At 41.8% G+C, this 23,753-nt stretch overlaps 1 protein-coding gene across 2 annotated transcripts in view; it reads left to right on the top strand.

Moving 5' to 3' along the window:
• Positions 1 to 23,753, top strand: part of ELP1 (elongator acetyltransferase complex subunit 1) — a 267,173-nt gene that overhangs the window by 45,837 nt on the left and 197,583 nt on the right. For both annotated transcript variants that reach the window (XM_053703228.1, XM_053703227.1), the window contains exons 8-9: positions 736 to 826; positions 2,142 to 2,265. In XM_053703228.1, the coding sequence (XP_053559203.1) occupies positions 736 to 826; positions 2,142 to 2,265 (215 nt within the window). The remainder of the gene's footprint in view (positions 1 to 735; positions 827 to 2,141; positions 2,266 to 23,753) is intronic.

Below are 23,753 nucleotides of genomic sequence, written 5' to 3'. Positions count from 1 at the left end.
TATATATACTTATACATGCTAATGTACCACCATACTGTCTGACATTGTTTGCTATGCATGTAAAGTCTTCTTTTTTATTACCTCAATAAAAAAAATGCTTTAAAAAAACACATAAGTCAGCTTCAGAGCATCAATTTTCTACGTGGACCTAGTTGAACACATCTGGTAAGCCAATGACAAGAGACAAATGTGTGTTGCTTCCAATCACTAGCTAGTTCCCAGTAGTACATTGCAGCTTTAGGCATGATTATGAAGAAAGGATGCAAAGAGAATTAAGCAAATAATTTAATAGAAGTACATTGAAAAGTCTCCTAAAATTGTATGTTCTGTATAAATTATGAAAGTTGGGTCCCATTAATCTCTATACGCCCTTAGGATGTTCCATGCCATGCTAACAGAGCTACTAGGATGGCATGGAACGTTCTACCTTATATGGCGTCCTGCAGCTTCCCCTCTTTGTGCAATGAGAAATCGGACTGGTAGGCGTGCCTTGAAGCGTAGGAAGTCCCCATGATCCGATTCCAGCCTTAAAATCACGTGATCGCAACGACTATCACGTGATTTTTTTCCCAGCAAGTGTTTACATTGGAACTTCATTCCCAACTAAGCACTTGCACCCCGGCATGAAGGGGATAAGCAATTTACTTATTTATTTTATTTATTAATTTCCTTTCATTTTGTTCAAAATTTGAAAAACAAATCCTTTAAATGCAAATTTCCTATTCTAATGCACAGGTGCTCGCAAGGTCAGAGTGTGGAACAGAGAACTGGCACTGCAGTCTACTAGTGAAGCTGTGGAAGGCTTGGAGCAAGCACTCTCTTGGAAGTAAGTACTGGCTGACAACATTTATTTTTCATGAATATTATTATTATTATGTAATAGAAAAAGTAAATAAGAAAAAGTAAATAAGTACAAAACCAAACCTTAAAGGGGCATGAAACCCAAATGTTTTCTTTCATGATTTAGAAAGAGCATGCAATTTTAAACAACTTTCTAATTTACTTCTATTATCTAATTGGATTCATTCTTTTGATATCTTTTGCTGAAAAGCATATCTAGATAGGCTTAGTAGCTGCTGATTAGTGGCTGCACATAGAAGCCTTGTGTGATTGGCTCACCCATGTGCATCACTATTTCTTAAACAAATTATATCTAAAGAATGAAGCAAATTAGATAATAGAAGTAAATTGGAATGTTGTTTAAAATTGTATTCTCTACCTGAATCATTGAGTTTAGTGTCCCTTTAAATATTAAAATGATAAAATTACACATAAAACATAAACGTATCGAGCAAATATAGATAAAATAAATAAGTAAAAAATAAGAGACTATGAATAAAACATAAATAATGTGAGCTTTTTCAGGTTTCAAAGCTATATTCACCATAAATAAAGCAAGAACACTAAAAAAGAATGTCAACCATAATTACCCAATACAATTTAAGGAAAAGGACCAATAGCTCATTTAAGGTTGTTACATAGAGAAGACTTTTTAAAGTAACAATAAAAGAACATAGTTTATGAAATTGTTATTTGAAACATAGCTTTAAACAAAAAAAAAGATACTTTTTTATATATATATATAATTAAAAAATATTAACCGTTATTCTGTCACTTGAAATACATGATTTTGCCGATTGAAACCTCCACCTATAACAAAACATATGAAAACTGCAGTTTTCTCTATATATAAAATATTTGTAAACAAGAGGCAACAACAGAAATTAACATCCAAGTGGGTGGTTGTTCCCAGTTCGTAGAATACAATGAACTCTTATCAGCTACTTACCTGGGTACATTATCCCTTTAAATGTTTCCTCAATGATTTGTTATACCTGCAGCATAGGATTAAATGTATTAGAAATTGCACCAATGAAGGAGAATTGAAATACCTAAGTATTGGACTTTGTGTATATAGAATGCAAGTGGTATGGATTGAGCTTCAGCTATGTTAATGCCCAATACTACTTGCATAATTGCACTCAACATGTATAGGCCTATGATACTCATACTTATAGTTACTAATTGTGTGTGTTAATAGACGTTGTAGATGTTTGTAATCTATAGCTGCAATATTTTATGATATTTTGAAAATGTACAGTTCTTACTTAAATAATACTTGTTTGTTTTAAAATCCCAAGGCCTTCGGGGAGCCTTATTGCTTCCACTCAGAGCAAACCTAACAAACATGATGTTGTTTTCTTTGAGAAGAATGGACTTTTACATGGAGAGTTTACTCTTCCATTTGCAAAAGGTCAAGTTAAGGTATGTCAGAATTGGTAGAGAATAGTATTTGGAATCTATATAAGAACTGCTAAAGGTAATTAATTGAAATGTTGACTCTACAATCCTTTTATTTCTAAACAAGTTGACCTCTGTAGTATATTTGCTACAAATTGCTTAGTTTCTCTGATGAGCGCTTGTCAATCATACAGCTGAAAAAGAGAAAACTGTAATTTCCTCAGGAGAGGGCTTAACCTGTTGAACCGTTTCCCTAAAATAAAATGCTAATGCCCAGTTATCCACTGTCCTTTATCAAATTTAGGGGTCGATCACAATCTGTTCGCCTTTTTTTTTTGTTTGTTTTTTTTTATAGCGGGTTTTCTGCCAGAAAAGGTGCTTTCTCTTCTAAGATGTATTGAGTCCACGGATTCATCCTTACTTGTGGGATATTCTCCTCCCCTACAGGAAGTGGCAGAGAGAGCACCCACAGCAGAGCTGCCTATATAGCTCCCCCCTTAGCTCTACCCCCCAGTCATTCTCTCTACCTGCTTAACTGCTAGGAAGGGCAAAGAGGAGTGTGGTGACAAAAAATTTTAGATTTTTATTTTCTTAAGCAAAAGTTTGTTATTTTAAATGGCACCGGTGTGTACTATTTACTCTCTGGCAGAAAAAGGATGAAGATTTCTGCAAGGAGGATGATGATCTTAGCACTTTGTAACTAAGATCCACTGCTGTTCTCACAAGGGCTGAAGAGTACTTCAGTTTAGGGAACAGTTTGCAGGCTAAACTGCATCAAGGTATGTTCAGTCTATTTTTTTCTAGACAGACTATGTTATTTCTAGAAAAGGCTGGCAATATCCCCATAAGGGAAGGGTAAGCTGTATTCAGACACTTGGATAGGAATTTCAGCTTGCATGAAGGGCTCATTAGTTACTGGTGATACTGTTTGGTAAAAACGTTTTTGTTTATTCAGTAAATGATGCAATTATAATGCTTTTTTGAAGGGACTAAAGGGGTCATTATGGCTTGTTTTAGGGTTTTTTAACCCACATGGTTAATTTAGAGACACTAGTGTTTTTCTGTTAGGCCTCAAAACTCGAGTGAGGTGGGAGGGGCCTATTTTCGGGCCTCAGTTGTGCAGTTTTTTTTCCTCTGAGACTTCTAACTGTTTCTCCAGAGGTCCCTGCCGTGTTTGAGGGCTTTAAAAGAAGTTTTTCCCCCCACAAATTGTTCTGAAGGGCAGGTAGGAGCCACAGCAGAACTATGGCAAAGTGCTGAAAGTCTTTTTTTACTGGTTTTGATGTTTTTTCAATCCGGTTTTGCCATTAAGGGGTTAATTGTTTATTTGCATAGCTGTGCAAAGTTACTAAGGCTATATGATACTACTGTTATGTTTACTGCTTTTTTACACTGTTTTGCAGAATTTGTGCAGCTTTTTTCTTCTGTTATGTGTGATCAGTCCACGGGTCATCATTACTTCTGGGATATTATCTGCTCCCCTACAGGAAGTGCAAGAGGATTCACCCAGCAGAGTTGCTATATAGCTCCTCCCCTCTACGTCACCCCCAGTCATTCTCTTGCACCCAAAGACTAGATAGGAGGTGTGAGAGGACTATGGTGATTATACTTAGTTTTTATAACTTCAATCAAAAGTTTGTTATTTTACAATAGCACCGGAGCGTGTTATTACTTCTCTGGCAGAGTTTGAAGAAGAATCTACCAGAGTTTTTCTTATGATTTTAACCGGAGTAGTTAAGATCATATTGCTGTTTCTCGGCCATCTGAGGGAGGTAAAAGCTTCAGATCAGGGGACAGCGGGCAGTTGAATCTGCATTGAGGTATGTAGCAGTTTTTATTTTCTGAATGGAATTGATGAGAAAATCCTGCCATACCGTTATAATGACATGTATGTATACTCTACACTTCAGTATTCTGGGGATGGTATTTCACCGGAATTACTCTGTAAAAGTACATTAAACCTTTTAATAGGTATTTAATTCATGTTAAACGTTTTTGCTGGAATGTAGAATCGTTTGCATTTCTGAGGTACTGAGTGAATAAATATTTGGGCATTATTTTTTCCACTTGGCAGTTTGCTTGTTTTGATTATGACAGTTTCGTTTCTCTCTCACTGCTGTGTGTGAGGGGGAGGGGCCGTTTTTGGCGCTCTTTGCTACGCATCAAAAATTTCCAGTCAGTTACTCTTGTATTTTCTGCATGATCCGGTTCATCTCTAACAGAACTCAGGGGTCTTCAAACTTCTTTGAAGGGAGGTAGATTCTCTCAGCAGAGCTGTGAGACTTATGTAGTGACTGTGTTTTAAAACGTTGCTCTGTGATTTTTATGTTTAAAATTTAATTAGTGTTACTTTACTAATGGGAACAAACCTTTGCTAACAAGTTGTGTTGTTTTTAAAGAGTGATGCTATAACTGTTTTTCAGTTCATTATTTCAACTGTCATTTAATCGTTTAGTGCTTCTTTGAGGCACAGTACGTTTTTGTTAAATAAGATTGTAACCAAGTTGCATGTTTATTGCTAGTGTGTTAAACATGTCTGATTCAGAGGAAGATACCTGTGTCATTTGTTCCAATGCCAAGGTGGAGCCCAATAGAAATTTATGTACTAACTGTATTGATGCTACTTTAAATAAAAGCCAATCTGTACAAATTGAACAAATTTCACCAAATAGCGAGGGGAGAGTTATGCCGTCTAACTCGCCTCACGTGTCAGTACCTGCGTCTCCCGCCCGGGAGGTGCGTGATATTATGGCGCCTAATACATCTGGGCAGCCATTACAGATAACATTACAAGATATGGCTACTGTTATGACTGAAGTTTTGGCTAAGTTACCAGAACTAAGAGGCAAGCGTGATCACTCTGGGGTGAGAACAGAGTGCGCTGATAATTCTAGGGCCATGTCTGATACTGCGTCACAGCTTGCAGAGCATGAGGACGGAGAGCTTCATTCTGTAGGTGACGGTTCTGATCCAAGCAGATTGGATTCAGATATTTCAAATTTTAAATTTAAATTGGAAAACCTCCGTGTATTACTAGGGGAGGTCTTAGCGGCTCTTAACGATTGTAACACTGTTGCAATACCAGAGAAAATGTGTAGGTTGGATAAATACTTTGCGGTACCGGCGAGTACTGACGTTTTTCCTATACCTAAGAGATTAACTGAAATTGTTACTAAGGAGTGGGATAGACCCGGTGTGCCGTTCTCACCCCCTCCAATATTTAGAAAGATGTTTCCAATAGACGCCACCACACGGGACTTATGGCAAACGGTCCCTAAGGTGGAGGGAGCAGTTTCTACTTTAGCTAAGCGCACCACTATCCCGGTGGAGGATAGCTGTGCTTTTTCAGATCCTATGGATAAAAAATTAGAGGGTTACCTTAAGAAAATGTTTGTTCAACAAGGTTTTATATTGCAACCCCTTGCATGCATCGCGCCGATTACGGCTGCGGCAGCATTTTGGATTGAGTCTCTGGAAGAGAACCTTAGTTCCGCTACGCTGGACGACATTACGGACAGGCTTAGAGTCCTTAAACTAGCTAATTCATTCATTTCGGAGGCCGTAGTACATTTAACCAAACTTACGGCTAAGAATTCAGGATTCGCCATTCAGGCACGTAGGGCGCTGTGGCTAAAATCCTGGTCGGCTGATGTAACTTCTAAGTCCAAATTACTTAATATACCTTTCAAGGGGCAAACTTTATTTGGGCCCGGTTTGAAAGAAATTATCGCTGACATTACAGGAGGTAAGGGCCACGCTCTACCTCAAGACAAAGCCAAAGCTAAGGCTAGACAGTCTAATTTTCGTCCCTTTCGGAATTTCAAAGCAGGTGCAGCATCAACTTCCACTGCACCAAAACAGGAAGGAGCTGTTGCTCGTTACAGACAAGGCTGGAAACCTAACCAGTCCTGGAATAAGGGCAAGCAGGCCAGAAAACCTGCTGCTGCCCCTAAGACAGCATGAACCGAGGGCCCCCGATCCGGAACCGGATCTAGTGGGGGGCAGACTCTCTCTCTTCGCCCAGGCTTGGGCAAGAGATGTCCAGGATCCCTGGGCGCTAGAGATCATATCTCAGGGATACCTTCTAGACTTCAAATTATCTCCCCCAAGAGGGAGATTTCATCTGTCAAGGTTGTCAACAAACCAAATAAAGAAAGACGCGTTTCTACGCTGTGTACAAGATCTATTATTAATGGGAGTGATCCATCCGGTTCCGCGGTCGGAACAAGGACAAGGGTTTTACTCAAACCTGTTTGTGGTTCCCAAAAAAGAGGGAACTTTCAGGCCAATCTTGGATTTAAAGATCCTAAACAAATTCCTAAGAGTTCCATCGTTCAAAATGGAAACTATTCGGACAATCTTACCCATGATCCAAAAGGGTCAGTACATGACCACAGTGGATTTAAAGGATGCTTACCTTCACATACCGATTCACAAAGATCATTACCGGTATCTAAGGTTTGCCTTCTTAGACAGGCATTACCAGTTTGTAGCCCTTCCATTCGGATTGGCTACGGCTCCAAGAATCTTCACAAAGGTTCTGGGTGCTCTTCTAGCGGTTCTGAGACCGCGAGGAATTTCGGTAGCTCCGTACCTAGACGACATTCTGATACAAGCTTCAAGCTTTCAAACTGCCAAGTCTCATACAGAGTTAGTTCTGGCATTTCTAAGGTCGCATGGATGGAAAGTGAACGAAAAGAAGAGTTCTCTCTTGCCTCTCACAAGAGTTCCATTCTTGGGGACTCTTATAGATTCTGTAGAAATGAAGATTTATCTGACAGAAGACAGATTAACAAAGCTTCTAAATACATGCCGTGTCCTTCATTCCATTCAACTCCCGTCAGTAGCTCAATGCATGGAGGTGATCGGCTTAATGGTAGCAGCAATGGACATAGTACCCTTTGCACGCCTACATCTCAGACCGCTGCAATTGTGCATGCTGAGTCAGTGGAATGGGGATTACTCAGATTTGTCCCCCACTCTGAATCTGGATCAAGAGACCAGAAACTCTCTTCTATGGTGGCTTTCTCGGCCACATCTGTCCAGGGGGATGCCGTTCAGCAGGCCGGACTGGACAATTGTAACAACAGACGCCAGCCTTCTAGGTTGGGGCGCTGTCTGGAATTCTCTGAAGGCTCAGGGACAATGGAGTCAGGAGGAAAGTCTCCTGCCAATAAACATTCTGGAATTGAGAGCAGTTCTCAATGCCCTTCTAGCTTGGCCCCAGTTAAAGACTCGGGGGTTCATCAGGTTTCAGTCGGACAACATCACGACTGTAGCTTACATCAACCATCAGGGAGGGACAAGAAGCTCCCTAGCAATGATGGAAGTATCAAAGATAATTCGCTGGGCAGAGTCTCACTCTTGCCACCTGTCAGCAATCCACATCCCGGGAGTGGAGAACTGGGAGGCGGATTTCTTGAGTCGCCAGACTCTTCATCCGGGGGAGTGGGAACTTCATCCGGAGGTCTTTGCCCAAATACTTCGACGTTGGGGCAAACCAGAGATAGATCTCATGGCGTCTCGCCAGAACGCCAAACTTCCTCGCTACGGATCCAGATCCAGGGATCCGGGAGCGGTTCTGATAGATGCTTTGACAGCACCTTGGAACTTCAGGATGGCTTATGTGTTTCCACCCTTCCCGCTGCTTCCTCGATTGATTGCCAAAATCAAACAGGAGAGAGCATCAGTGATTCTAATAGCGCCTGCATGGCCGCGCAGGACTTGGTATGCAGATCTAGTGGACATGTCATCCTGTCCGCCTTGGTCTCTACCTCTAAGACAGGACCTTCTGATTCAGGGTCCATTCAAACATCAAAGTCTAACTTCTCTGAAGCTGACTGCTTGGAAATTGAACGCTTGATTTTATCAAAACGTGGTTTTTCTGAGTCGGTTATTGATACCCTGATACAGGCTAGGAAGCCTGTTACCAGAAAGATTTACCATAAAATATGGCGTAAATACCTATACTGGTGTGAATCCAAAGATTACTCCTGGAGTAAGGTTAGGATTCCTAGGATATTGTCTTTTCTACAAGAAGGTTTAGAAAAGGGTTTATCGGCTAGCTCATTAAAGGGACAGATCTCAGCTCTGTCCATCTTGTTACACAGGCGTCTGTCAGAAAATTCAGACATCCAGGCCTTTTGTCAGGCTTTAGCTAGGATCAAGCCTGTGTTTAAAACTGTTGCTCCGCCATGGAGTTTAAACTTAGTTCTTAACGTTTTACAGGGTGTTCCGTTTGAACCCCTTCATTCCATTGATATAAAATTGTTATCTTGGAAAGTTCTATTTTTAATGGCTATTTCCTCTGCTCGAAGAGTCTCTGAGTTATCAGCCCTACATTGTGATTCTCCTTATCTGATCTTTCACTCAGACAAGGTAGTTCTGCGTACTAAACCTGGGTTCTTACCTAAGGTTGTCTCTAACAGGAACATCAATCAAGAGATTGTTGTTCCATCCTTGTGTCCAAATCCTTCTTCAAAGAAGGAACGTCTTCTACACAATCTGGATGTAGTTCGTGCCCTCAAGTTCTACTTGCAGGCAACTAAAGATTTTCGCCAAACTTCTTCCCTGTTTGTCGTTTATTCTGGACAGAGGAGAGGTCAAAAAGCTTCTGCTACCTCTCTCTCTTTTTGGCTTCGTAGCATAATACGTTTAGCCTATGAAACTGCTGGACAGCAGCCTCCTGAAAGAATTACAGCTCATTCCACTAGAGCTGTGGCTTCCACTTGGGCCTTTAAGAATGAGGCCTCTGTTGAACAGATTTGCAAGGCTGCAACTTGGTCTTCGCTTCATACTTTTTCCAAATTTTACAAATTTGACACTTTTGCTTCTTCGGAGGCTATTTTTGGGAGAAAGGTTCTTCAGGCAGTGGTTCCTTCTGTATAATGAGCCTGCCTATCCCTCCCGTCATCCGTGTACTTTTGCTTTGGTATTGGTATCCCAGAAGTAATGATGACCCGTGGACTGATCACACATAACAGAAGAAAACATAATTTATGCTTACCTGATAAATTCCTTTCTTCTGTTGTGTGATCAGTCCACTGCCCGCCCTGTTTTGTAAGGCAGGTACATATTTTTTAAATTATAATTCAGTCACCACTACACCCTTGGCTTCTCCTTTCTCGTTGGTCTTTGGTCGAATGACTGGAGGTGACGTAGAGGGGAGGAGCTATATAGCAACTCTGCTGGGTGAATCCTCTTGCACTTCCTGTAGGGGAGCAGATAATATCCCAGAAGTAATGATGACCCGTGGACTGATCACACAACAGAAGAAAGGAATTTATCAGGTAAGCATAAATTATGTTTTTCTCTTAAAGGCACAGTACCGTTTTATTTCTAAGTGTTATTTACTTTGATTACAGTGTTTTCCAAGCTTGATTGTTACATTACTAGCCTGTTTAACATGTCTGACACCAAGGAAAATCCTTGTTCAATATGTTTGGAAGCCATTGTGGTACCCCCTCTTAGAATGTGTCCCAATTGTACTGATATGTCTATAAACTATAAAGAACATATATTAGCACTTAAAAATAGAGCAATAGATGATTCTCAGTCAGAAGTAAATGAGGGTTCACCATCTAGCTCTCCCCAAGTGTCACAACCAGTAACGCCCGCACAAGTGACGCCAAGTACCTCTAGTGTGTCGAATTCATTTATTTTACAAGACATGGCCACAGTTATGAATACAACCCTCACAGAGGTTTTATCCTAACTGCCTGGTTTACAAGGAAAGTGGGACAGCTCTGGGTTAAGGAAAAATGCTGAGCAGTCTGACGCTTTAGTAGCCGTATCTGATATGCCCTCACAATGCTCTAAAGTAGGGGTGAGGGATTTGTTATCTGAGGGAGAAATTTCTGACTCAGGAAAGACGCTTCCTCAGACAGATTCTGATATGACGGCCTTTAAATTTAAGCTTGAACACCTTCGCTTATTGCTCAGGCAGGTATTAGCGGCTCTAGATAATTGTGACCTTATAGTGGTCCCAGAGAAATTGTGTAAGATGGATAAATACTTAGAGGTTCCTGTTTACACTGATGTTTTTTCCCAGTCCCTAAGAGGATTGTGAATATTATCGCTACGGAGTGGGATAGATCAGGTATTCCGTTTATTCCCCCTCCTGTTTTTAAGAATATGTTTCCCATATCTGACACCATGCGGGACTCGTGGCAGACAGTTCCTAAAGTGGAGGGAGCTATTTCTCCAACATAGGTGTGTCCGGTCCACGGCGTCATCCTTACTTGTGGGATATTCTCTTCCCCAACAGGAAATGGCAAAGAGCCCAGCAAAGCTGGTCACATGATCCCTCCTAGGCTCCGCCTACCCCAGTCATTCTCTTTGCCGTTGTACAGGCAACATCTCCACGGAGATGGCTTAGAGTTTTTTAGTGTTTAACTGTAGTTTTTATTATTCAATCAAGAGTTTGTTATTTTAAAATAGTGCTGGTATGTACTATTTACTCAGAAACAGAAAAGAGATGAAGATTTCTGTTTGTATGAGGAAAATGATTTTAGCAACCGTTACTAAAATCCATGGCTGTTCCACACAGGACTGTTGAGAGGAATTACCTTCAGTTGGGGGAACAGTGAGCAGTCTCTTGCTGCTTGAGGTATGACACATTCTAACAAGACGATGTAATGCTGGAAGCTGTCATTTTCCCTATGGGATCCGGTAAGCCATGTTTATTAAGATAGTAAATAAGGGCTTCACAAGGGCTTATTAAGACTGTAGACTTTTTCTGGGCTAAATCGATTCATTATTAACACATATTTAGCCTTGAGGAATCATTTAATCTGGGTATTTTGATAAGATTATATCGGCAGGCACTGTTTTAGACACCTTATTCTTTAGGGGCTTTCCCAAATCATAGGCAGAGCCTCATTTTCGCGCCGGTGTTGCGCACTTGTTTTTGAGAGGCATGACATGCAGTCGCATGTGTGAGGAGCTCTGATACATAGAAAAGACTTTCTGAAGGCGTCATTTGGTATCGTATTCCCCTTTGGGCTTGGTTGGGTCTCAGCAAAGCAGATACCAGGGACTGTAAAGGGGTTAAAGTTAAAAACGGCTCCGGTTCCGTTATTTTAAGGGTTAAAGCTTTCAAATTTGGTGTGCAATACTTTTAAGGCTTTAAGACACTGTGGTGAAATTTTGGTGAATTTTGAACAATTCCTTCATATTTTTTCGCAATTGCAGTAATAAAGTGTGTTCAGTTTAAAATTTAAAGTGACAGTAACGGTTTTATTTTAAAACGTTTTTTGTACTTTGTTATCAAGTTTATGCCTGTTTAACATGTCTGAACTACCAGATAGACTGTGTTCTGAATGTGGGGAAGCCAGAGTTCCTTCTCATTTAAATAAATGTGATTTATGTGACAATGACAATGATGCCCAAGATGATTCCTCAAGTGAGGGGAGTAAGCATGGTACTGCATCATTCCCTCCTTCGTCTACACGAGTCTTGCCCACTCAGGAGGCCCCTAGTACATCTAGCGCGCCAATACTCCTTACTATGCAACAATTAACGGCTGTAATGGATAATTCTGTCAAAAACATTTTAGCCAAAATGCACACTTATCAGCGTAAGCGCGACTGCTCTGTTTTAGACACTGAAGAGCATGACGACGCTGATAATAATGGTTCTGAAGGGCCCCTAAACCAGTCTGATGGGGCCAGGGAGGTTTTGTCTGAGGGAGAAATTACTGATTCAGGGAACATTTCTCAACAAGCTGAACCTGATGTGATTACGTTTAAATTTAAGTTGGAACATCTCCGCATTCTGCTTAAGGAGGTATTATCCACTCTGGATGATTGTGACAAGTTGGTCATCCCAGAGAAACTATGTAAAATGGACAAGTTCCTAGAGGTCCCGGGGCTCCCAGAAGCTTTTCCTATACCCAAGCGGGTGGCGGACATTGTAAATAAAGAATGGGAAAGGCCCGGTATTCCTTTCGTCCCTCCCCCCATATTTAAAAAATTGTTTCCTATGGTCGACCCCAGAAAGGACTTATGGCAAACAGTCCCCAAGGTCGAGGGAGCGGTTTCCACTTTAAACAAACGCACCACTATACCCATAGAAGATAGTTGTGCTTTCAAAGATCCTATGGATAAAAAATTAGAAGGTTTACTTAAAAAGATGTTTGTTCAGCAGGGTTACCTTCTACAACCAATTTCATGCATTGTCCCTGTCGCTACAGCCGCGTGTTTCTGGTTCGATGAGCTGGTAAAGGCGGTCGATAGTGATTCTCCTCCTTATGAGGAGATTATGGACAGAATCAATGCTCTCAAATTGGCTAATTCTTTCACCCTAGACGCCACTTTGCAATTGGCTAGGTTAGCGGCTAAGAATTCTGGGTTTGCTATTGTGGCGCGCAGAGCGCTTTGGTTGAAATCTTGGTCAGCTGATGCGTCTTCCAAGAACAAGCTACTTAACATTCCTTTCAAGGGGAAAACGCTGTTTGGCCCTGACTTGAAAGAGATTATCTCTGATATCACTGGTGGTAAGGGCCACGCCCTTCCTCAGGATCGGCCTTTCAAGACCAAAAATAAACCTAATTTTTGTCCCTTTCGTAGAAACGGACCAGCCCAAAGTGCTACGTCCTCTAAGCAAGAGGGTAATACTTCCCAAGCCAAGCCAGCTTGGAGACCAATGCAAGGCTGGAACAAGGGAAAGCAGGCCAAAAAACCTGCCACTGCTACCAAGACAGCATGAAATGTTGGCCCCCGATCCGGGACCGGATCTGGTGGGGGGCAGACTCTCTCTCTTCGCTCAGGCTTGGGCAAGAGATGTTCTGGATCCTTGGGCGCTAGAAATAGTCTCCCAAGGTTATCTTCTGGAATTCAAGGGGCTTCCCCCAAGGGGGAGGTTCCACAGGTCTCAGTTGTCTTCAGACCACATAAAGAGACAGGCATTCTTACGTTGTGTGGAAGACCTGTTAAAAATGGGAGTGATTCATCCTGTTCCATTAGGAGAACAAGGGATGGGGTTCTACTCCAATCTGTTCATAGTTCCCAAAAAAGAGGGAACGTTCAGACCAATCTTAGATCTCAAGATCTTAAACAAGTTTCTCAAGGTTCCATCGTTCAAAATGGAAACCATTCGAACAATTCTTCCTTCCATCCAGGAAGGTCAATTCATGACCACGGTGGATTTAAAGGATGCGTATCTACATATTCCTATCCACAAGGAACATCATCGGTTCCTAAGGTTCGCATTCCTGGACAAGCATTACCAGTTCGTGGCGCTTCCTTTCGGATTAGCCACTGCTCCAAGGATTTTCACAAAGGTACTAGGGTCCCTTCTAGCTGTGCTAAGACCAAGGGGCATTGCTGTAGTACCTTACTTGGACGACATTCTGATTCAAGCGTCGTCCCTTCCTCAAGCAAAGGCTCACACGGACATCGTCCTGGCCTTTCTCAGATCTCACGGATGGAAAGTGAACGTGGAAAAGAGTTCTCTATCTCCGTCAACAAGGGTTCCCTTCTTGGGAACAATAATAGACTCTTTAGAAATGAGGATTTTTCTGACAGAGGCCAGAAAAACAAAGCTTCTAGACTCTTGTCGGATACTTCATTCCGTTCCTCTTCCTTCCATAGCGCAGTGCATGGAAGTGATAGGTTTGATGGTAGCGGCAATGGACATAGTTCCTTTTGCGCGCATTCATCTAAGACCATTACAACTGTGCATGCTCAGTCAGTGGAATGGGGACTATACAGACTTGTCTCCGAGGATACAAGTAAATCAGAGGACCAGAGACTCACTCCGTTGGTGGCTGTCCCTGGACAACCTGTCACAAGGGATGACCTTCCGCAGACTAGAGTGGGTCATTGTCACGACCGACGCCAGTCTGATGGGCTGGGGCGCGGTCTGGGGATCCCTGAAAGCTCAGGGTCTTTGGTCTCGGGAAGAATCTCTTCTACCGATAAATATTCTGGAACTGAGAGCGATATTCAATGCTCTCAAGGCTTGGCCTCAGCTAGCGAGGGCCAAGTTCATACGGTTTCAATCAGACAACATGACAACTGTTGCGTACATCAACCATCAGGGGGGAACAAGGAGTTCCCTGGCGATGGAAGAAGTGACCAAAATCATTCTATGGGCGGAGTCTCACTCCTGCCACCTGTCTGCTATCCACATCCCAGGAGTGGAAAATTGGGAAGCGGATTTTCTGAGTCGTCAGACATTGCATCCGGGGGAGTGGGAACTCCATCCGGAAATCTTTGCCCAAGTCACTCAACTGTGGGGCATTCCAGACATGGATCTGATGGCCTCTCGTCAGAACTTCAAAGTTCCTTGCTACGGGTCCAGATCCAGGGATCCCAAGGCGGCTCTAGTGGATGCACTAGTAGCACCTTGGACCTTCAAACTAGCTTATGTATTCCCGCCGTTTCCTCTCATCCCCAGGCTGGTAGCCAGGATCAATCAGGAAAGGGCGTCGGTGATCTTGATAGCTCCTGCGTGGCCACGCAGGACTTGGTATGCAGATCTGGTGAATATGTCATCGGCTCCACCATGGAAGCTACCTTTGAGACGAGACCTTCTTGTTCAAGGTCCGTTCGAACACCCGAATCTGGTCTCACTCCAGCTGACTGCCTGGAGATTGAACGCTTGATCTTATCGAAGCGAGGGTTCTCAGATTCTGTTATCGATACTCTTGTTCAGGCCAGAAAGCCTGTAACTAGAAAGATTTACCACAAAATTTGGAAAAAATATATCTGTTGGTGTGAATCTAAAGGATTCCCTTGGGACAAGGTTAAGATTCCTAAGATTCTATCCTTCCTTCAAGAAGGATTGGAAAAAGGATTATCTGCAAGTTCCCTGAAGGGACAGATTTCTGCCTTGTCTGTGTTACTTCACAAAAAGCTGGCAGCTGTGCCAGATGTTCAAGCCTTTGTTCAGGCTCTGGTTAGAATCAAGCCTGTTTACAAACCTTTGACTCCTCCTTGGAGTCTCAACTTAGTTCTTTCAGTTCTTCAGGGGGTTCCGTTTGAACCCTTACATTCCGTTGATATTAAGTTATTATCTTGGAAAGTTTTGTTTTTGGTTGCAATTTCTTCTGCTAGAAGAGTTTCAGAATTGTCTGCTCTGCAGTGTTCTCCTCCTTATCTGGTGTTCCATGCAGATAAGGTGGTTTTACGTACTAAACCTGGTTTTCTTCCAAAAGTTGTTTCTAACAAAAACATTAACCAGGAGATTATCGTACCTTCTCTGTGTCCGAAACCAGTTTCGAAGAAGGAACGGTTGTTGCACAATTTGGATGTTGTTCGCGCTCTAAAATTCTATTTAGATGCTACAAAGGATTTTAGACAAACATCTTCCTTGTTTGTTGTTTATTCCGGTAAAAGGAGAGGTCAAAAAGCAACTTCTACCTCTCTCTCTTTTTGGATTAAAAGCATCATCAGATTGGCTTACGAGACTGCCGGACGGCAGCCTCCTGAAAGAATCACAGCTCATTCCACTAGGGCTGTGGCTTCCACATGGGCCTTCAAGAACGAGGCTTCTGTTGATCAGATATGTAGGGCAGCGACTTGGTCTTCACTGCACACTTTTACCAAATTTTACAAGTTTGATACTTTTGCTTCTTCTGAGGCTGTTTTTGGGAGAAAGGTTTTGCAAGCCGTGGTGCCTTCCATTTAGGTGACCTGATTTGCTCCCTCCCTTCATCCGTGTCCTAAAGCTTTGGTATTGGTTCCCACAAGTAAGGATGACGCCGTGGACCGGACACACCTATGTTGGAGAAAACAGAATTTATGTTTACCTGATAAATTACTTTCTCCAACGGTGTGTCCGGTCCACGGCCCGCCCTGGTTTTTTAATCAGGTCTGATAATTTATTTTCTTTAACTACAGTCACCACGGTATCATATGGTTTCTCCTATGCAAATATTCCTCCTTAACGTCGGTCGAATGACTGGGGTAGGCGGAGCCTAGGAGGGATCATGTGACCAGCTTTGCTGGGCTCTTTGCCATTTCCTGTTGGGGAAGAGAATATCCCACAAGTAAGGATGACGCCGTGGACCGGACACACCGTTGGAGAAAGTAATTTATCAGGTAAACATAAATTCTGTTTTCTACTCTGTCTGAACATACAACTATACCTATTGAAGTCAGTTGTGCTTTCAAAGATCCTATGGATAAAAAATTAGAGGGTCTCCTGAAGTAAATTTTTGTTCATCAAGGTTTTCTTCTTCAACCTATTGTGTGCATTGTTCCTGCAACTACTGCAGCTGCTTTCTGGTTTGAGGCTCTAGAAGAGGCTCTTCAGATGGAGACTCCATTAGAAGAAATTTTGGACAGAATTAAGGCCCTTAAAATTGGCTAATTCTTTTATTACAGATGCCGCTTTTCAACTGGCTAAATTAGCGGCAAAGAATTCAGGTTTTGCCATTTTAGCACGCAGGGCGTTATGGCTTAAATCCTGGTCTGCTGATGTGTCATCTAAAACTAAGCTTTTGAACATCCCTTTCAAGGGAAAGACCCTATTTGGGCCTGAACTGAAAGAGATTTTTTCAGACATCACTGGAGGGAAAGGTCATGCCCTCCCTTAGGATAGATCAAATAAGATGAGGACCTAACAAAATAATTTTAGTTCCTTTCGGAATTTCAAGAGTGGTCCCGCTTCAGCTTCCTCTGTTGCAAAGCAAGAGTGGAATTTTGCCCAGTCCAAGTCAGTCTGGAGACCTTACCAGGCTTGGAACAAGGGTAAACAGGCCAAGAAGCCTGCAGCTGCTTCTAAGACAGCATGAAGGGGTAGCCCCCGATCCAGGACCGGATCTAGTAGGGGGCAGACTCTCTCTCTCTTCGCTCAGGCTTGGGCAAGAGATGTTCACGATCCCTGGGCTTTAGAAATTTTCTTGAGTTCAAAGGCTCTCTTCCAAGGGGGACTTTTCACATTTCTCGATTGTCTGTAAACCAGACAAAGAGAGAGGCATTCTTACGCTGTGTAGAAGACCTACATACCATGGGGGTGATCCGCCCAGTCCCAAAAGAGGAACAGGGGCTAGGATTTTACTCAAACCTGTTTGTGGTTTCCAAAAAAGAGGGAACTTTCAGATCAATCTTGGATCTCAAAATTCTCAACAAGTTCCTCAGAGTACCATCATTCAAGATGGAGACTATTCAGTCTATTCTACCTCTGATCCAGGAGGGTCAATATATGACCACCGTGGATTTAAAGGATGCGTATCTACACATCCCTATTCACAGAATTTTCACAAGGGTGCTAGGGTCCCTTCTGGCGGTTATACGACCACGGGGCATAGCAGTGGCGCCTTATCTTAATTCAGGCGTCAACTTTCCAGTTATCCAAGTCTCACACAGACATTGTGTTGGTTTTTCTGAAATCTCACGGGTGGACGGTGAACATAAAGAGTTCTCTCTTCCCTCTTATAAGAGTTTCCTTCCTAGGGACTCTGATAGACTCGGTAGAAATGAAAATATTTCTGACGGAGGTCAGAAAATCAAAACTTCGGACTCATGGTAGCGGCAATGGACATAGTTCCTTTTGCCCGCCTACACCTCAGACCACTGCAACTGTGCATGCTCAAACAGTGGAATGGGGATTATACAGATTTGTCTCCTCAACTGCATCTGGACAAGGAGACCAGAGATTCTCTTCTCTGTTGGTTGTCTCAGGACCACCTGTCTCAGGGAATGTGTTTCCGCAGGCCAGAGTGGCTCATTGTAACGACAGAAGCCAGTCTGCTAGGCTGGGGTGCAGTCTGGAACTCCCTGAAAGCACAGGGCTTATGGTCTCGGGAGGAATCTCTTCTCCCGATAAATATTCTAGAACTGAGAGCGATATTCAATGCGCTTCAGGCATGGCCTCAGCTTGCTGCGGCCAAATTCATCAGGTTTCAGTTGGACAACATCACGACTATAGCTTATATCAATCGTCAAGGAGGAACAAGGAGTTCTCTAGCGATGATGGAGGTAACCAAAATAATCCGATGGGCAGAGGATCACTCTTGCCATCTCTCAGCAATCCACATCCCAGGAGTAGTGAACTGGGAGGCGGATTTCCTAAGTCGTTAGACTTTTTATCTGGGGGAGTGGGAACTCCATCCGGAGGTATTTGCCCAGCTGATGCAGCTATGGGGCACACCAGAATTGGATCTGATGGCGTCCCGTCAGAATGCCAAACTTCCTCGTTACGGGTCCAGGTCCCGGGATCCCAAGGCGGTACTGATAGATGCTCTTTCAGTGCCTTGGTCCTTCAATCTGGCCTATGTATTTCCTCTCCTTCTACGTCTGGTTGCCAGAATAAAGCAGGAGAGAGCTTTGGTGATTCTGATAGCGCCTGCGTGGCCACGCAGGACTTGGTATGCAGACCTAGTGGACATGTCCTTGGTTCTACCATGATCTCTGCCAATGAGGCGGGATCTTCTAATCCAAGGTCTGTTTACGCATCCAAATCTAATTTCTCTGCGCCTGACTGCTTGGAGATTGAACGCCTGATTCTATCAAAGCGTGGTTTCTCTGAGTCGGTCATTGATACCCTGATTCAGGCTAGAAAGCCTGTCAGCAGGAAGATCTATCATAACATTTGGCGCAAATATCTTTATTGGTGTGAATCTAAAGGTTCTCGTGGAGTAAGTTTAGGATTCCTAGAATATTGTCTTTTCTCCAGGAAGGTTTGGAGAAGGGATTATCAGCTAGTTCTTTATAAGGACAAATATCTGCTTTGTCTATTCTTCTACACAAACGTCTGTCCCAGACGTTCGAGCATTTTGTCAGGCTTTGGTCAGAATCAAGCCTGTATTTAAACCTGTTGCTCCGCCATGGAGCCTAAATTTAGTTCTTAAAGTTCTTCAAGGGGTTCCGTTTGAACCTATGCATTCCCTGGATATTAAGCTTCTATCTTGGAAAGTTTTGTTTTTAGTAGCTATCTCTTCGGCTCGAAGGGTTTCTGAGCTATATGCTTTACAGTGTGATTCCCCTTATCTTATTTTCCATGCAGATAAGGTGGTTTTGCGTACCAAACCTGGGTTCCTCCCTAAGGTTGGTTCTAACAGGAATATCAATCAAGAGATTGTTGTTCCTTCACTGTGTCCTAATCCTTCTTCAAAGAAGGAACGTCTGTTGCACAATCTTGATGTGGTTCGTGCTTTAAAGTTCTACTTTCAAGCAACTAAAGATTTCCGTCAAACATCTTCATTGTTTGTTGTTTATTCTGGTAAGTGGAGAGGTCAGAAGGCTACGGCTACCTCTCTTTCCTTTTGGCTGAAAAGCATCATCCGTTTGGCCTATGAGACTGCTGGACAGCAGCCTCCTGAAAGAATTACTGCTCATTCTACTAGAGCTGTGGCTTCCACATGGCTTTTAAAAATGAGGCTTCTGTTGAACAGATTTGTAATGCGGCGACTTGGTCTTCGCTTCATACTTTTTCCAAATTTTCCAAATTTGATACTTTTGCTTCTTCGGAGGCTATTTTTGGGAGAAAGGTTCTACAAGCAGTGGTGCCTTCCGTTTAAGGTCCCTGTCTTGTCCCTCCCTTCATCCGTGTCCTAAAGCTTTGTTATTGGTATCCCACAAGTAAGGATGAATCCGTGGACTCGATACATCTTACAAGAGAAAACATAATTTATGCTTACCTGATAAATTTATTTCTCTTGTGATGTATCGAGTCCACGGCCCTCCCTGTTTATTAAGACAGGCATATATATTTTATTTTTAAACTTTCAGTCGCCACTGCAACCTATAGTTTCTCCTTTTTCTTCCTAGCCTTCGGTCGAATGACTGGGGGGTGGAGCTAAGGGGGGAGCTATATAGGCAGCTCTGCTGTGGGTGCTCTCTCTGCCACTTCCTGTAGGGGAGGAGAATATCCCACAAGTAAGGATGAATCCGTGGACTCGATACATAACAAGATAAATAAATTTATCAGGTAAGCATAAATTATGTTTTTTGTTTTGATGTAATCACAGTAGCATGTCTTCATCTGTTTTCCAGAGCTTCAAGCACATTTTGGGCTTGATGGAGAAAAATTCCTTTTTTTTAACATGGAGCCAAAAGTTTTTTGGCAATCACAAGCTTATCAAATTTGACACCTAAAAGCCCCTTATTAAAGGGACAGTCAACAACAGAATTTTGTTTGTTTTAAAAGATAGATAATCCCTTAATTACCAATTTCCCAGTTTTGCATAACCAACACAGTTATAATTATACACGTTTTACCTCTGTAATTACCTTGTATCTAAGCCTCAGTAGACTGTCCCCTTATTTCAGTTCTTTTGACAGACTAGCATTTTAGCCAATCAGAGCTGTCTCCATGGTAAATTCACGTGCTTGAGCTCAATGTTATCTATATGAAACACGTGTACTAATGCCCTCTAGTGGTGAAAAACTATCAAAATGAATTTAGATTAGAGGCGGCCCTCAAGGTTTAATAAATTAGCATATGAACCTCCTAGGTTTAGCTTTCAACTAAGAATAACAAGAGAACAAAACAAAATTGGTGATAAAAGTAAATTGGAAAGTTGTTTAAAATTACATGCCCTATTTGAAACATGAAAGTTTTCTTTTGGACTTGACTGTCCCTTTAAGTCCCAAACTGACCTTTTTGAAATCTACGCAAGTATTCCAAGACAATTTGGAAACGTGTGCAAGACACTCTGAAATGGCCACAGGGGCAGCTTGTCCCTTTGACGAAGGCAAGGATCAGCCTGGAGGGTGTGCCTAGCAGCATAAGCAGTCCCCCATGACCCGATCCCGGCCTTGAAATTACACAGTCGCATTGACGATCATGTGATTTCATTTTTACTAATAGTGTTAATATCGGAACTTCGGACTGATGTGAATGCTACTGTTTACCTTACGATGGGGTTAAAGCTGTATTCATCGCTATTGTATAGCCTGTCTACAGTGGGCAGGACGCACATTTACATATGTATATGTATGGTGTACATAACACCCTCTACATTTAAGGGGATCATCAGGAAAAGGGCGAGCAAGACCCCAACATATAGAAATAGTGTAGCAATCACTTCCTGTAAATGTTTTTCTAATTTGCACTCACATTGTTGTGATTGGCACAGGCGTCTTTATAACCCGATTTTCAAATGAGATTACTCCTTTGTGACCGGTGTTTCAAATGGGTTTACCTTCCTAACCAGGCTTACAAAAGGAAACATACCTTTTGTGTCCGGGCTTTTAAACGGGATTGCACCTTCCTGACCAGACTTTTAAGGAAGTGCACCTAGTTGACCGCAAAGGCAAAACACATTCATAAAAGTGCAGTTTCTAATTTTTGTGACTACATTATTGAAATAATGGCACAAAGGCTCATTTCCTTTTGAAAGCCTGGCCATGAAGGCGCAATCCTGCTACACAATATTGTTGCAGCTACAATATTGCAATATATCTGCAATATATCTGAAGAGATACAGTATAAAATGCATATACAGCTAGGTTCAAAAACAATTTAGTGGATCAGTGATCTTAAAGTTTGCTACAGTAAGAGTCCATTCTGTTCATACCATACACGTATTTAATTATCATTTATTTGTATAGCGCTGCCATATTCCGTAGCATTTTTTATGCTTATTCAAAATAATTGCAATGCCCCTTAATTCACAAGTATTGGCACTTTTGAATTATTATGCAATGGGCTCTTCGTCGACTACTGGCCTAATTTAAAATAATTTGATGGCATTGAGTTTTCTTTGCTTCTTTTGCACCTCAGCCACTTTACCTGGTCTGTGATTATTACCCAAATGCTGAAGTACCTTAAAGTGATGCAGGATATCTGTAATAAGCTGACTAGAAAATATCACACAAACATATCTATAAAAAAGCAAGATATTTAGCCTCAAAATGTTCTCAGTAGCCACATCCCATTATAAAGCCACCAATCAGCAAGCGCTACCTAGGTACTGAACCAAAAATGGGCGGGCTCCTAAGCTTAGATTAGATAGCAAGAGAATAAAGAAAATTGATAATATCAGTAAAATAGACAGTTGCTTAAAATGGCAAGCTCTATATGAATCATGAAAGAAAAAAATTGGGTTTAGTATCCCTTTAAGGAAGTTTACTATATAATCTTGTGAGATTATAGTGAAATCCCATGAGAATACAGTGTGAGCTCAGCACTGCTGATGCTGATTGGCTGCGGTTTTATTAACCATGTGAATGAAAGTAGCTGAATGATGTGAAATGTTCACAGAACACTTACATGCTGTATCACTTAGAAACACTGAAAATGAGGTTTCTAGCCTTTGTTGATATCTGAGTTAGCATATGCCACATGATGCTGTTAAAGACTGTGGTTGGCCAAGTAATGAGGGTAGCTCTAGTATTTATATCCAGTGAAAATAAATATATATATATATTCTTTGTTATGCAGCAACGCTGGCAGCACTAGGGACTATTATCTCATTTATTTATTTTTTAACTTAGTGGGAATTGTTTAAATCTCTCTCATGCACTAATTGTAAGAGCTAGCTTTTGAATTCTTGTAGTCAATTTTTAAATACTCAGGGCTTCCTACCCAGGAATAGGCACAGACAAAGGCTGTGGCGGACATTTTCCAAAGTACAGACCTTAGCGAAGGACACCAAGGTACATTTGAAATGAAAAACATTTTATAGTGCTTGGTGTTATTATACTGATGCAGATACCACTGATCCTATAACCAGCCCTCCTCTGGCTATACCCATGAGCCAGTGTCACTACTGTGTCATTATATAGTGCTGGGTGTTATTATACTGATGCAGATACCACTGATCCTATAACCAGCCCTCCTCTGGCTATACCCATGTGCCAGTGTCACTACTGTATCATTATATAGTGCTTGGTGTTATTATACTGATGCAGATACCACTGATCCTATAACCAGCCCTCCTCTGGCTATACCCATGAGCCAGAGTCACTACTGTGTCATTAGATAGTGCTGGGTTTTATTATACTTATGCAAATACCCCTGATTCTATAACCAGCCCTTGTCCTGCTATACGCATGTGCTAATATCACTACTGTGTATTTGTATAGAGCTGGGTGTTATTATACAGATGCAGATACATATCCAGTATTTCACTCTGGCTTTATTCCATAACTTATCACCCAATATCGCTAGCGGTCTCTTGACAAGCCACTAACTTTATTCACAATACATTTTTTTATTCCTATTATTTAATTAGAAAGAAAAGATATACTAGTCACAGACTCCAGTGTCCATGTACGGACACCTTGCCTATCCCTGTTCCTACCTCTCCTACAGATACTCCTCGGTTTCCTATCGGCTTCCCTTCTCTTTCTACCTGTTTGGTGTAAGGTCATTTAGGCTCGAGTCTTGTTGATCCAGTTTAGTTTTGCAATTTTACCATTTTCAATAAAACATTTTTTTTTTAAATTTCCGAACACAGGCTCAATGGTAAGCGTTAAGTGTACAGGACTTGCACATGAACAACTTTATTATTATTGTATATATTTCTCTACTAACTTTTCCTTGTAGACAGTTTTACTTGACCTTGTTTATAATATATTTGGATCAAGGTCTAATATTATAAGAAATGTGTCAAGCAT

Source organism: Bombina bombina, chromosome 2 (genome assembly GCF_027579735.1).
Source record: "Bombina bombina isolate aBomBom1 chromosome 2, aBomBom1.pri, whole genome shotgun sequence".
Classification (NCBI taxonomy): domain Eukaryota; kingdom Metazoa; phylum Chordata; class Amphibia; order Anura; family Bombinatoridae; genus Bombina; species Bombina bombina.
This window is presented reverse-complemented; position numbering and strand designations above follow the sequence as displayed.